The sequence below is a fragment of the Acinonyx jubatus genome, chromosome X (genome assembly GCF_027475565.1).
Source record: "Acinonyx jubatus isolate Ajub_Pintada_27869175 chromosome X, VMU_Ajub_asm_v1.0, whole genome shotgun sequence".
NCBI classification, from domain to species: Eukaryota; Metazoa; Chordata; class Mammalia; order Carnivora; family Felidae; genus Acinonyx; species Acinonyx jubatus.
In genome coordinates this window covers 104,128,334-104,143,576 of record NC_069389.1, presented here as the reverse complement: position 1 = coordinate 104,143,576, position 15,243 = coordinate 104,128,334, and the positions used below count along the sequence as shown (strand labels likewise).

Sequence of the window (15,243 nt, the reverse complement as noted above, 5' to 3'; positions counted from 1 at the left end):
TTTTCAATATTCTAGTTTATTTAAGCAGTTTCCTATAATTAAATATTATTTACTATTCCATTTTATTCATTATTATTGCACTGCAATCAAAATGATTAAATTTCAGGATGTGGAGAAATTAGAACCTTCATACAATGCTGGTGGGAATATGAAATGACATAGCCACTGTGAAAAACAGTTTGGCAGTTCCTCAAAAAGTTAAACATAGAATTAAAATTATCATATGACCCAACAATTCCACCCCTTGTGTGTGTGTGTGTGTGTGTGTGTGTGTGTGTGTGTGTGTGTGTGTGTACATATATATACATACCTAAATTAGCCTGTTCAGGCTACCATAGCAAAATACAACAGACTGGGTAGCTTAAACAACAGAAATTTATTTTTTCACAGTTCTGCAGGTTAGAAGTTCAAGATCAGGGTGCAGGCAGGATTGATTTCTGGTGAGGTCTCTCTGTCTGGCTTGCAGGTGGGCCACCTTCTTGCTGTGTTCATGTGGCCTTTTTCTATGTTCATGCACTCCTGGTGTCTCATCTTCTTATAAGGATACCAATCTTACAGGATTAGGGCCCTAAGCTTATGACATTTAACCTTAGTTACCTCCTTAGAAGCCGTGTTTCTAAATACAGTCACATTGGGGGTTAGGGCTTCAACATATGAATTTTGGGGGGACACAATTCTGTCCATATCAATACCAAAAAGAGTTGAAAATAGAGACTCAAACATTTTTGTACATCAGTGAGCATGACAGCATTGTTTACAGAAGCCAAAGGTTGGAAACAACCCAAGTGTCCATCAATAAATGAATGGATAAACAAAATGTGGTATATCCATACAATGGAATATTATTCAGCCATAATGAGGAAGAAAGTGCTGATACATACTACAGTGTGGGTGAATCTTGAAAACATTGTGCTAAAGTGAAAGAAGCTAGACAGAAAAGCCAAATATTGTATGATTCCACTAATATGAAATATGTAGAATAGACATAGAGATAGAAAGATTAGAAGTTACCAGGGACTGGGGGAAGGGGAAAACGGAGAATTACTCTTTAATGCATACAGAGTTTCTCTTTGGGGGTGATGAAAATATTTGGAAATAGGTAGTGGTGATGATTGCGCAACATCGTGAATGTAGTAATTGCCACTAAGTTGTACACTTAGAATGAATAAATTGGCAAAATGCATGCTTTATATTTTACCACAATAAAAAATACTAATAAAAAATTGCTAAACTTAAATTTCTGTGCATATCTCTATTTCCTTAAGAGAAATTACTAAAAATGAATTTATTTTGCCAAAGCGGTGTTAGCCTTATTAAGGCTGTTGACACATACTGCCAAATTGCTTTTCAGAAAGCTTCTCTCAATTTATACTCCCACAAAGAGTATATTAGTGTCCATTCCATGCTATTCTCACCAGCACTGGATGTTATTTTTATATTCTTATTTCAATAGGCAAAAATTGTCTTATTGTTGTATTAGTATTGCACTGAATCATTAGTGAATCTGAAAACATTTAAATATATGTTTTGCCCTTTGACTATTTTCTTAAAGGAGTATTTTTATTTTGTTATTGATTTGTAAGGACTTCTCATATACTAACATACAAAATTTACATACATTCCCATTGGTTTTTTTCCTGTTTAAAGATTCTTTATAGTATTTTTAACATATATAAAATGCATATTAAGGTTTATGGAGTCAAATATATTTTTCTTTATCATGTGTGTTTTCTTCCATTACTTTTATGCTAAAAATGTCCTGCTCTACAGGGGATAAATGTTCATCTATTCTTTATAGTTATTTTATGGTTGTACTCTGTTTTTACATGTAATTCTAATTCATCTGGAATTAATTTTGATTAATTGTGTGAGGAGAAAAAAATCTAACTTTATTTTCCACCAAGTAGCCAATTGTGTCAGTTATTTATAGAATAATACTTCCTTTCACCACTGTTTTTGTAGAACTGCCTTTATTAGACAGTAAATTCTTAAATATTCTAGAGACTTTCTGGGTACTTTCCATTCCATTGAACTATGCCACATCCTTTTAAGTGTTGTAGTTTTATCATTTAAAAAATTTTTTAATGTTTATTTACTTTTGAGAGAGAGAGACAGACAGATGGACAGACAGAAGAATGCGAGCGGGGAGGGACAGAGAGAGAGGGAGACACAGAATCCGAAGCAGGCTCCAATCCTGAGCTGTCAGCACACAGACTGAAGTGGGGCTTGAACTCATGAGCTGTGAGATCATGACCTGAGCCAAAGTCGGACGCTTAACTGACTGAGCCACCTAGTTTTATCATTAAAAAAAAAATAACTAGAGGTTAAGAAAAACCACACATTTTTTAAAACTTTCCTTGGGTATTTTCACCTACTTATTCTTCCTGAACTTAGTAAGTCCACCAAAGGTTTTTCTTTGGAAAAGCAAAGTCTCTTGTCAACTAGCAGTGAGGCAGTGAGGCACTGATCCCTCAGTGCATTAGTTTCTCCAACTGTAAAATGAGGAAAAGAATATCTTATTTTGCTCAACTTCCAGGGTGATTGTGGGGATCAAATGAGATGACTATGAAAACATAGTGAAAAAGTGAAAAATAGAAACCAGTGTTTTTTACAGTTGAAATCAGCAGTGACACTGGGGGTCTCTAAATTAGGTGTTATGTAGATGTTGTGTGTGATTTGTTTGGGCGGCTTTGGCACTGGACTCTCTCTTTCTCCCACAGAGCGCTTCGACCATCACTGCCCCTGGGTGGGGAATTGTGTTGGAAAGAGGAACTACCGCTACTTCTACCTCTTTATCCTGTCTCTCTCCCTCCTCACGATCTATGTCTTCGCCTTCAACATCGTCTATGTGGCCCTCAGTGAGTATGCAAGGCAGTGTGTGTTGTTGGAATAGGGGTGAGGAGTGGGAGAAGACTTAAGGACAGCTGAGGGAAGTTGGGTTTCCTGGTGGGACTTTACTATTGCAAAGGCACCCTAGGACCTGGTAGAAATGAGCACTGCTCTTGAGCAGAGCTCCAAAACTCAGCTCACATCCATCTGTATTTACTGAGTGTGTTGGCCTTCTCATTGGCCCTCTGCTGAAGGTTGAGGCTGTGATTATGGCCTGTACCCAGACTAGTGGACATTTCTGAGGCAGTCTCAAAGACTGAGGATGTATGTTGGCTCTGCATCCTTTCTTCTTCTGCCTTGTAAGAGCTGCCCTGTCCAGGTGATAGGAGGGATTATACCAGCAAAATACCTTTTAGTTGCTCATGGTCTACTTTGGGAGATAGAAAATACACACACACACACACACACACACACACACACACACACACACACCTACCAAGTAACCCTAAAGGCAGATGGGATGTGGAGTTAAAGGGGGTATCTCTTGATCAAGAGATGAGTTCTCAAGTAGATTTTGAATAAGGGAGAGATACGGGTTAATCAGGAGAGAGGATTTTTCTTGGATATTTCTGATTTCTTTTAGCTATGAATGAATATTCCCCATCTGTGCCCATAGTTGGAGGCTAGGGAAAAGGGAAAGGAGTGGGAAGCTTGGCTTCTATCAGACTCTCTAGTCCAGTGCCAGGTCCTGCATTGAAAATGTAAACTCTTTAGTGAGGAGACTACCAGTTTGTAGGTGAGAGTCCCTTGTCTGAGTGAGGGCTTAATCTCTTGCCAGCTTGTAACAAGGGATAGGGAGGGAGGAAAATGAGTGGGTAGTAGTGTAAGTGTGCATTTTTTACTAAAGTTATTGATTTTTCTTTCCACTTGTCCTCCCAATTTAACAGAATCCTTGAAAATTGGCTTCCTGGAGACGTTGAAAGAAACTCCTGGAACATATCCTCCCCTGGCAGTATGTCCCTGTGACGCCCTCTTAAACTAGTTTCAAGTAGGCTTTCTCTCTGCAGTTCTCCCACCATCTCGTTTTTCAGATGTCAGAGAGTGCCAAAGTCTAAAATAAAAAAAAATGTAGTCGTAGTGGTAGCAACCAGAATGGAAGATGGCCAGGGCTTAAAAGGAGGTCCTTCCCTCACCCCTTTCTCCACTGCCTCCCTCCTAAGTCCTTCTGATCAGTCTCAGCCCTGCCTCCTCTAGTGGGCTGTCTTTGCTTCAGTATACCTCTTATGTCACTTGATGGAAGTCCTACCTTTTTGTTGCAGCTAAGGCTTATTTTGTATAGCAGTTGTATTTCTGAAAAGGAGATTCAGATGGGATTTCTAGAAGTCACATTCTGTTTTTCCCACCAATTTTTCATTACAAAGTTTATTTTTTGATGGATTTTCCATTGGCAGTGATGGCCAACATTGTTTAGCTTTGATGAAATGTCCTCTTCAAAGAGCTAATGATAAATAAATGAACACTTAAATACACAAGAATTCTTAGAGAGCTACTTGTAGTGAATACACAGGGGTCCTTTTCCTTTCATATATCCAGTGAGTCAAGAATTCATCTGTTGTTATATACAGATACTTGGCCATTTGTGATATATGTTCTGAGAGGTAAAGATGGTGTGATTGGTGCCATGAGTATGGGCTGAGGCTTGAGTCCCCTGGTGTAGCTGCTTCAACATTCCTTAACATCACCTCACTGTTCTAGAAGTGCTCATTTGCTTCTTCACACTCTGGTCCGTCGTGGGACTGACTGGATTTCACACTTTCCTCGTGGCTCTCAACCAGACAACCAATGAAGATGTGAGTCAACTTTCCATTTTCCTTATCACATATTCTCCTCTCCAAAGCCTATTCTGTCATTACCTGCTAGAGAACTGAGTCTCCAGGGCTTGGGAGGTTGAGGCAAATGGCAACCTGGTGTGGGAGACTGTTAAATTTACTGTGTGGAGGAGAAAGCAGACTGCTTTGGTTGGAACTGAGTACCTATGTAGAATTGCGAAGAGGAGGTTCAATGGTTGAGTGGGTACACTGTCTTCAGCTGTTCATACATCTTTAAAGGCTAGCTAGTGCCTCTGGATTTGGAATGGAGAGGCACAGTTGCACTGACTAAATCCCTCCTTTTTAAAAATTACCAATTAATCCATATTTATTATAGAAAATCAGAAAATACAGATGAGTAAACAATAGCAAATAGGTTACAACTTTACCTCCTAGATGTCACCATTGGTTTCTTTTCAGTTTTTATTTAAATTCACCATTGTTAATGGTATGATTTGTAGTCTTTCAGACCTGTTCCTGTGTTTGTTTATATGAATATATATATATTGTATTTTTTTATTTAATTATTTATTTGCGGTGGGGGGAAGAGAGAGAGGGACAGAGGATCCAAAGTGGGCTCTGTGCTGGCAACGAAGAGCCTGATGTGGGGCTTGAACTCACTGAGATCACGATCTGAGCTGAAGTTGGATGCTTAACCTACTGAGCCACCAGGCACCCCTATATTTTGTATTTTAAAACTTTTTAAATGTTTTTTAAAAACATTATTTCTGAGAGAGAGAGAGAGAGTGCAAGTGGGGGAAGGGCAGAGAGAGAGAGAGGGAGACACAGAATCCGAAGCAGGCTCTAGGCTTTGAGCTGTCAGCACAGAGTCTGATGTGGGCCTCGAACCCATGAACCGTGAGATCATGACATGAGCCAAAGTCAGTCGCTCAACAAACTGAGCCACGCTGCCGCCCTTATATTTTGTATTTTTAGTGGAAAATAATACATATTATCCAGCTCCTGATTTTTCACTCTATTGTGAACATTTTTCCATGTCTATGCAGGTATTTGTTTTTCTTGTTGTGGCAAAATGTATGCAATACAAAATGTACTATCTTGGCCATTTAAAAAAAATTTTTTTTAATGTTTATTTATTTTTGAGACAGAGAGAGACAGAGCATGAATGGGGGAGGGGCAGAGAGAGAGGGAGACACAGAATCGGAAGCAGTATCTTAGCCATTTTTAAATGTAGAATTTAATAGTATCAAGTACATTCACGTTGTTGTGCCACCATCGCCACCATCCATCCCCAGAACGTTTTCACCCTTACATGCTGCATTTCTTCAATGTAAATTTTAATACAAGCCTTGGCTTTTATCTTGCAGATCAAAGGCTCATGGACAGGGAAGAATCGTGTCCAGAATCCCTATAGCCATGGCAACATTGTGAAGAACTGCTGTGAAGTGCTATGTGGCCCCTTGCCCCCCAGGTACTTAGAGGACTAGAAAATCCTGGGACTCTTGGGACAAGCAGTTCAACCTGATCCTATTACCTGGTCTGATGCATTCTTCTGAATGTGGCCTTTTCGTGTCAGATAGGTATTCCCAAGGATTATCCTTTGGTGCTATATCTGCATGGACCACAGACCACAGGCTAGTTGTTTTGAAGGGACGACCTTTCATTCTTATTTCATCTGTTTGTTCCTTGCTTAATGTGGTATTCCCTGGTTTGTGGAATGAAAAAAGAACGGAAGACAGGAGGCATGTGCTAGGATAATGCTAGATTGCTAAAGGACAGGTTTATGTTTTCCAGTATACACAGCAAGGTTCAGTGGGGTGGGTGGGTGGAGGGGGGAATACAAAGTGCTTTATTAACTGTCCTCTCTCCTTCAGTGTGCTGGATCGAAGGGGTATTTTGCCACTGGAGGAAAGTGGAAGTCGACCTCCCAGTACTCAAGAGACCAGTAGCAGCCTTTTGCCACAGAGCCCAGTAAGTATTCCTGACATAACGGCTGAGTCAGTGATAGAAGGTGTAGGCTAAATTTACACCTTTGAGATACAATTAGGCAACTCCATGTCCAGTGGCTCCAGCTTCTGTCTCTGCTTCTCCACTGACATTGTCTTCAAATCTTTGTGCCCTCAAGGTGGATTTAGTTTCTTTGACATTCTGTGCCAGTCACTGTGCTGGGTGCTAGGGATATGCCAGTGAACAAGGCAAAGATGTCTCTGCTCTCAAGGAGCTCATTGTCTAGTAGAGATGAGAGACAAGAAAACAGGCCATTGCTCAATGTTGTGAAAAGTGCCTTGAGGAAGGAAGCAGAAAATGCTATCAGAGCAAAGATAGGGGTCAGGGCAGTGGGTTAGAGTTAATGGAGTGGTTAACTTGGTAGAAGGGGCTTCCTCCCTAGAATATGTAGATGTTGTGGAAAACCTCCCAGCTGTCTTGTTTAGGATATACATTATAAAATATGTTCCCCAAAAGGTATTATTTGAACTTTCTTTTTGTATAATTGCTTTATTGAGCTATAATTCACATACTGTAAAATCTCTATTTAAAATGTATAGTTCACTGGTTTGTAATATATTCACAGAGTTGTGCAATCATCCCAGCAATCAATTTTAAAACATTTCCTTACTCCTCACCAAACGTCAGCACCCATCAGCAGTCACTCTCTCTTTCCTCCTAGTTCCCCCAGCCCCATCCCTAGGCAACTATTAATCTACTTTCATTCCTATATATTTGCTTCTTCTGTATATTCCATATAAATGGAATCATATAATGTGTGGCTTCTTTCATTTGACATATTTTCAAGATTCCTCCATGTCATAGCATGTAGCAATACTTCATTATGTTATATGACTGAATAATATTCCATTATATGGATAATACCACATTTTATTTATACATTCATTGATACCCATTTGGGTTGTTTCCACCTTTTGGTTATCATGAATAATGCAATGATGAACATTCATGTACAAGTTTTTGCATAGACACATATGTATTTATTTATTTTGGCTATATACCCAGGAGTGAAATCACTGGGTCATATAACTTTATGTTTAACCTTTTGAGTACCTGCTGGACTGTTTTCCAAACTGGCAGCACCATTTTACATCCCCACCAGTAGTGTATGAGGGTTCCAGTTTTTCCACATTCTTGGCAACACTTGTCATTGTTATCTGGCATTTTGGTTCTAGCCATCGTAGTAGGTGTGAAGTGGTATCTCACTGTAGTTATGATTTGCATTTCCCTAATGCTGCCGAGCATCTTTTCATGAGCTTATTGGCCATTTGTATATTTTCTTTGGAGAAGTATCTATTCAGATTCTTTGTCAATTTTTAAATTGGGCAATTTGAATTTTTTTGTTGTTGTTGAGTTCTAAGAGTTCTTTATTCTCTATGTTAGTCCCTTATCAGATATATGATTTCCAAATATTTTCTCCCATCCTGTGGGTTGTCTTTTTACCTACTTGATGATGTCCTTTGAAGCACAAAAAGTTTAAATTTTGATGTAGTCCATTTTATCTTTTTTTGTTTGTTTGTTGGGCTTTTGTTGTCAGTAGATATGTAAAAAACCATTGTCTAATCCAGGGTCATGAAGGCTTATGCCTGTTTTTCCTAAAAGTTTTATAGTTTTAGCTCTTATTTAGATCTTTGATCCATTTTAAGTTAACTTACAAATTCTTTCTTTTGCATGTGGATATCTCTGCACCCTTTTTAAAAATTTTTTTAAATTTTTATTATTTATTTTTTTAGAGAGAGAGAATGAGCAGCAGAGGGGCAGAGCGGGGAGGGATCTTAAGTGGGCTCCATGCTCAGTGCAGAGCCTGATGTAGGGCTTGATCCCATGACCCTGAGATCATGACCTGAACCAAAATCAAGAGTTGGATGATCAACTGACTGAGCCACCCAGACACCCCCTCAGCACCCTTTGTTGAAAAGACTGCTTTTTCTCCATTGAATTGTCTTGGCACCCTTGTCAAAAATCAATTGACTGTAAATGTAAGAGTTTGTTTCTAGACTCTCAATCCTATTTCATCGATCAATGTATCTATTCTTATGTCAGTATCACACTGTCTTGGGTACTGTAGTGTTGTAGTAAGTTTTGAATTTAGGAAGTGTGAGTCATTCAATTTATTCTTTATTCAATTGGTTTGGCTGTTCTGGGTCCCTTGAATTTCCATATACATCTTAGGATCAGCTTGTCAGTTTGCAAAGAAGCCAGCTTCTTTAAAAAGAAATTTTAATGTTTATTTATTTATTCTGAAAGAGAGATAGAGAGAACAGGGGAGGGGCAGAGAGAGAGGGAGACAGAATCCCAAGCAGGCTCCGAAAAGAGCCCAATGAAGGGCTCAAATTCACAAACTGAGAGATCATGACCTGAGCCAAAATCAAGAGTCGGATGGATGCTTAACTGACTGAGCCACCCAGGTACCTCTAGAAGCCAGGTGGAATTTTGATGGGGATTGCATTGAATCTATATAGATCAATTTTTGGAATATTGTCTTCCTAACAATATAAAGTCTTCCAAACTGTTAACATGGGATGTCTTCATTTGTTTAGATCTTCTTTAATTTCTTTCAACAATATTTTGTAGTTTTCAGAGTAGACGGTTTTTTTAAAAAAAAGTTTATTTATTTATTTTGAGAACAAGAGAGGGAGAGTGCAAACTTATGAGTGGGGGAGGGGCAAAGAGAGACTCCCAAGCAGGCTCCGCACTGTCAGCCCTGAACCCAAATCACTCACTTGTGAACTCATGCAACTGTGAGATTATGACCTGAGCCAAAAATCAAGAGTCAGACACTTAACCAATTGAGCCACCCAGGAACCCCTAAGGTTTTTCTTTAAGTTTTATTTAAGTAATTTCTACACCCAACATGGAGCTCGAACTCATGACACTAAGATCAGGAGTCCCATGCTCCTCTGACTGAGCCAGCCAGGCACCTCCAGAATATAAGTTTTATACTTCTTTTGTTACATTTATTCATAAGTATTTTATTCTTTTTGATGTTATTGTAGGTGAAATTATTTTCCTAATTTTATTTTTGGAATGTACATTGGCACTCTATAGAAATTCAGTTGATTTTTGTATATTGATCTTGTGTCTTGAAACCTTGCTGGACTTGTTTATTGTAATAGATTTTAGTAGATTTGAACTTTCTTTTCAAATAGAATCCTACTTTTAAGTGAATGATTTTTTGTAAAGTAGATCATTGTTCTCTACTTTGCCTTTCCTAAATTTTGAATTTTCTTTTTTTGAAAATACAGCAAACTCTTGTTTATAAATTGTTATCATCATTTTGAATATCATTTTTCTGATGAATATGATCTTAAATTGTAACAATCTAGGTTAGTAGCTCTAAGTTGAATGTAGGGAAGGGTAGTATTTTAGAATCACTCAGGGGGCATTTTCCTACCACATATGCCATCTGAAGATTTTGCCACCCCACCCTATTTGGTTTAGAATCACTGTTCTATTGAGCTGTATGTTAGGGCGAAGAAAAAAAAAAGATTGAGAATCACTGAATCAGGCCTATGTTAGACAAGTATGTTACAGCATTCTGTTATGAAGGGGGGGTGTCTGCATAATTATTTGTGGTCCCTTTTATTATTATCATGAATAATAATGGAAACATCTATCCTCTGCAGACAGTGAAGACTAGAACTTAACTTCAGATGCATTTTGCTGAGAAGACAATAGTCTAGTCTTGGTTCTGAGTTTGGTGTGGGTGGCTGCATATCTGTAGCATCAGTGTGGCTGATGGGTTGAGAGGAAGAGTTCAGTGTCTATGGATTATCTCCATTTGGATGTTGAGGGAGAGCTTTGTATTGAATTTGATATGTTTTTCTTCTCAGGCCCCAACAGAACATCTGAGCCCAAATGAGATGCCGGAGGACACCAGCACTCCTGAAGAGATGCCACCCCCAGAGCCCCCAGAGCCACCACAGGAGGTGACTGAAGCTGAGAAGTAGCCTATCTATGGAAGAGACTTTTGTTTGTGTTTAATTAGGGCTGTGAGAGATTTAAGGGGAGAAGATATAAACCTGAGACAGAGAGCAAGTGAGCTGTCCCTGTTACTATTTTTCTTTGGTCTTTATTCACACAATTGCACACTGGCATTTTCTTGCTGCAAGCTTTTTTTTTTTTTTTTTTTTTTTTTTAATTTCTGGACTCAAGACAGTTGCAGAAGATGTCAGTCACCTCTGGTAACTGGACAAATGGGTCTCTTGGACCCCAGCACTGGCTTTCCATGGCCTCAGCCATGGAGTCTCCTTGGACTCCCTTCTCTTTCCTCCAGATCCCAGCTCTCCTGCTTGGGGTCAGTGGTCCAATTCTGGGGATAAAGGGTCTTGAGACTGGCTCAAATCCTCTCAAACTGCTGCATGCCATGAGTCCAGAGGCAGTCATAGAGAACTCTGGCCAGGGAATCCTAAAGGGATTCTTGGGACTTTCAGAAGTGAAGAGGGTGGAGAGTGGGGTTGGAGGATTCTCCTGGCTACAAAGTGCCAACATTGCCAGCAAATCCTTTCAGGAATGGGGCAGGTACCTTCCACTTGTATTTATTCATGTAGTTTCTCCTTTGTCCCCTGCCCACTTTCTAACACCCAAACCCCACCCGTTTCCAGTTAGATATATGTAAGTAGTTGCAGTAGAGACAACAATTCACATTTCTTGTAGACTACCGGAACCTTTTTAATACCTGTGCCATTCTTAGTAAGAATTTATGAGATGCCAACGGCATGGCCCCTTGCACTCTTTGTCTCATCTCTCCTCCTTTCTCATTAGCTCCTTTTGTTTTCCTTTTGACTCTTGCTCCCACTAGGAGCAGGAATGGCAGTAATAAAAGTGTGCACTTGGGTGGTTCCTTTTCCTCAGAGGAAGCCTGAGTGCTCACTTAAACACTACCCCCTCAGACTCCTTGTGTGAGGCCTGTAGAGGCCCTGAATGCACAAATGGGGAAACCAAGGCACAGAGAGGCTCTCCTCTCCTCTCCTCTCCTCTCCTCTCCCCCCCCCCCATGTCCCCTCAAAAAAGAAAAAAAAAGAATAACCAGTACTTCCATTAGGCCTCGGCTGAGTGAGGAGGGAAAGCCCAGCACTGCTGCCCTCCCGGGTAAACCCACTCCAAGGCCTTGGCCCACCTCGGGCTTGGTAACCACATGGGGGCTTCCTCCAAGCCCCACTCTTCCAGCACTTCCACCGGCAGAGTCCCAGAGCCGCTTCACCCTGGGGGTGGGCTGTGGCCCCCAGTCAGCTCTGCTCAGGATCTGCTCTATTTCAGGGAAGAAGATTTATGTATTATATGTGGCTATATTTCCTAGAGCACCTGTGTTTTTCTCTTTCTAAGCCAGGGTCCTGTCTGGATGACTTATGGGGAGGGGTGGGGGGAGTGTAAACCAGAACTTTTAATCTATTTGAAGGTGATTAAACTGTGTCTAATGCAAACTGCCTGCCTCCTCCTTCCCCTTTCCATTTCAAGAACCACCATGAGGGTGTGAATGTCTTTGGGGGTGGGGGTTGGGGGTGGGGGTTGAAGGGGTTGCTTGTTACTACCCATACTTCCATTTTCTACGGGGTCCTTGGGTTGGAGAGATAGCTCCCAAACTCTCCACTGATCTATACTGCATTCTGGGCCGATGTTTACCTTTTTCTGGGCTATGAAAAAAGGGCTTTCAAGGCAATATACAGTGTTAGCAAGATTGGGAGGCTTGGAGGGGATTGTATTTACTCAAGAGAACACATTCTTTATTAGAATATTGTTTTTATGCAGAGGGATGCTGTTAATTGCAAATGAGTCTTAGTTATTAAAGCAGGCTCATCAGGGCCCCCTCTTGGAAATATTTTGTTAGTGATCTTTTACAAGTGATGGTATATATTTCTTTTTAAATGGTCTAAAGTCAAGACTCCTTACCAATACCTATCTCACCCTTCCCAGTTAATCACAATTAATGAAGTTTGGCTGCTTGCAGATTTTTTGTATGTCTTCCTATTTTTCTTGTAGCAAGGTTTGAGTTTAGCAATCTTTAGGGAGAGTGGGGAGACTGGCTCTGACTGTCTCAGATTCCTCTCCTTTCTGCCTCTACTTTCCCATTCTTTTTCTGGATCTCTCAGTTTTATTCTTGTAGTTAGATTTGAGTTAGTTCAATATAAGGCCAAACCTGGAGAGTTTGGAAGTTACTAGATTTTTTTCAGTTAACCTGACACTTAGATGAACCCCTTTTTAGTCAGTTCTCAGCCTACCCTGTCTCAGCCCATGTCTTCTCTTGGGTTTGGACAGATTTCTCTCCTCATTCAACTTACCTCAATGACTTTTCTGCTGTCCCTGAGATCTGTCAGAGAAAATTTCTCTTTCTGAGGTGAATGGTAAACACGGAAATCCCTTATCTCTAGTGTGAAATGAGTTTTTTTTAAGTTTCTGCATTTTCATACTCCCTGCCCTCTTTCTTTTCCTTTATAAATCTTCTGTATTTAAGACCTTGGCCTGAAGATCTGTCCCATTCATACCATGCACCAGCTGTGATTGTCCCTAGTCTGAGTTCTGATTAGAGAGGAGATTGAAGAATTGGTCCTTCCCGGGGGAATAAGCCTTAAATTGTTCAACTCTTTTCAATGGCTGACATTCTTTCCACCTCTCCCCTTCCTCTCCATCCCTTAAGTTTCCTATGCACCCCACTTCCCCAGAAGTATGGCTGGCACAGATCCAAAACCTTCTGGGGGTTGGTGGAATTTGGCTATTTGGGAACACTTCTCCATGTCCATTTGGCTCTGGGATCCTCTTAGCCCTAGCAGAGAACATCATCTCCCCCCTTGCTTTTTTTCCTCAGTGGTAGTTGTGGGTTCCAATTCTATAGCAGCTAAATTCCATTCTTCCTGACCTGACCTTCCTGCCTTTACCCCTACGGCCCCTTTTCCTACTGACCAAATCTCTTTACCTTGTTGGGGGAAAAAAGTATTTTGTTTTTAAATATATTTTCTAACTTAAATGCAATTTAATATGTAAATCTCGGCACTTTTGTGTGAGCCTACAAATGTGTATGTGTGGTAGGTTTTTCTCTTTCTGGTATTTCTTAATAAAGAAATCTTTCTTTTTGGGGTGAAGCCAATCAATGAAGGAGACTTGAATGGTTTTAGAAATACAGGGATGTCTGTTTCTTTACTTGTTGTGCCTAGTGTGAGTGACCAGCCCCTCCCCCACCTTTGTGCCCCCCCCCTTCCTTTGAGAGGGCCCTCAGCTGAGTGGGGCAGGGAGAGGGACCTGTCCTCTGTGTCTGGTACTCCTCTGGGACTGCTCTGAATGGCTCAAGCGGTAACCTAGCAACCTAGTCCCCCACCCCCCTCCATGGCCTAGTCCTGTTAGTCCTTTTCTTCCAGCTCTGTTCATTTTATACTCCTGAGGCTGGGGCCAGGCTAGGGAAAATCACCGAGGGATCACAGTAAATGGTTTTTAAAAAGTGGTAATTTGCTCTTGTGCTTTGGTGCTACTAAAGAAGAACAGTGCTTTCAATAATTCCAAACACATTTGTGTCAGTTTTAAGAATACATTCTAGGAATCACTTGCTATTCTTAGGCAATAGGCTTTAGAAATAGTACCAAAGGCTAAAACTGTGAATATCATTAGTTTTAAAGGATGCAAGCCCAACTTACAAAAAAGGAAGTCATTGTGAATTTCATGTTTTGGGTAAATACAAAATGGGAATGGGAACTAGAAATCTGCATCTGTAAACTTTTGAACGTCCTCGAGGACATCAATGTAGGTGGGAAAACCTAGTGCAATTAGCTGGGCCTAATTATTTTACAAATCAACACAAAATATGTTTTTACAGTTTTAATATATACACTGAATTTCCAGGAATGCAACAATTCTGTAAGTTGAGGGAACAGGGTACTATATTTGGTTCAGAACTTTACCAAGAGTTGTGACTTTTGAAAATCATGTCACTGACAACAATGCCATTCATGGATTTTTAAGTTGCCAATACAACGTACCTGTATTTATCTTTCTTTGTAGCAATTGCATTCACAGTGGATCTACATGTATAAGTGGAACCTCTGACTACTTCATATCTTTTAGTATAGTCTCGCCCAGGTTTTGCGTATTGAAATACATATTATCTTATAAACAAATTTCCTGTTTTTCTCCTTCATATTGTAATTAGTGTATTATATTGCTATTCTGGAAATTATGTGTAGAAGCTGGTTATATTAAGTATGAAAGTCATCATTTCAGAGTGGCAAAGTGTGCATCACAAAATATTGTATCTTCCAAGGGAGTATTGGGGCTGATAGGGCTGAGAAACACTATATTATCTCAAAAGTCCCTTTCTACCTCTAAATATTTGGAAAATTCAGAATATAAACAAACATCCTCCTCCCCTCACACACTTAAAATGCTTTTTAATTTTAAAAGCAACACATGCTCATTGTTGAAAATTGGGAAAGTATAGGAAAGTAAGAAGATTTTAAAAACTGTCCATCAACTCGTCACCAAGAAAGATATAATTATCACTGTTACTGTTTTGGTGTGTTTCTTTCTAGTCATATATATATATATGTGTGTGTGTATATATATATATAAAATTCTATATATATGTATCTTATAT

At 39.9% G+C, this 15,243-nt stretch overlaps 1 protein-coding gene across 2 annotated transcripts in view; it reads left to right on the top strand.

Annotated features, from left to right (window-relative positions):
* The window catches only part of ZDHHC9 (zinc finger DHHC-type palmitoyltransferase 9), a 31,722-nt gene extending 19,634 nt beyond the window's left edge, over positions 1–12,088 (top strand). For both annotated transcript variants that reach the window (XM_053201682.1, XM_053201681.1), the window contains 6 exons: positions 2,721–2,858; positions 3,777–3,815; positions 4,567–4,679; positions 6,026–6,129; positions 6,533–6,629; positions 10,499–12,088. In XM_053201682.1, coding sequence (XP_053057657.1) covers positions 2,721–2,858; positions 3,777–3,815; positions 4,567–4,679; positions 6,026–6,129; positions 6,533–6,629; positions 10,499–10,615 — 608 coding nt within the window. In that variant the 3' untranslated portion in view covers positions 10,616–12,088. The remainder of the gene's footprint in view (positions 1–2,720; positions 2,859–3,776; positions 3,816–4,566; positions 4,680–6,025; positions 6,130–6,532; positions 6,630–10,498) is intronic.
* Positions 12,089–15,243: the final 3,155 nt, after the last annotated feature.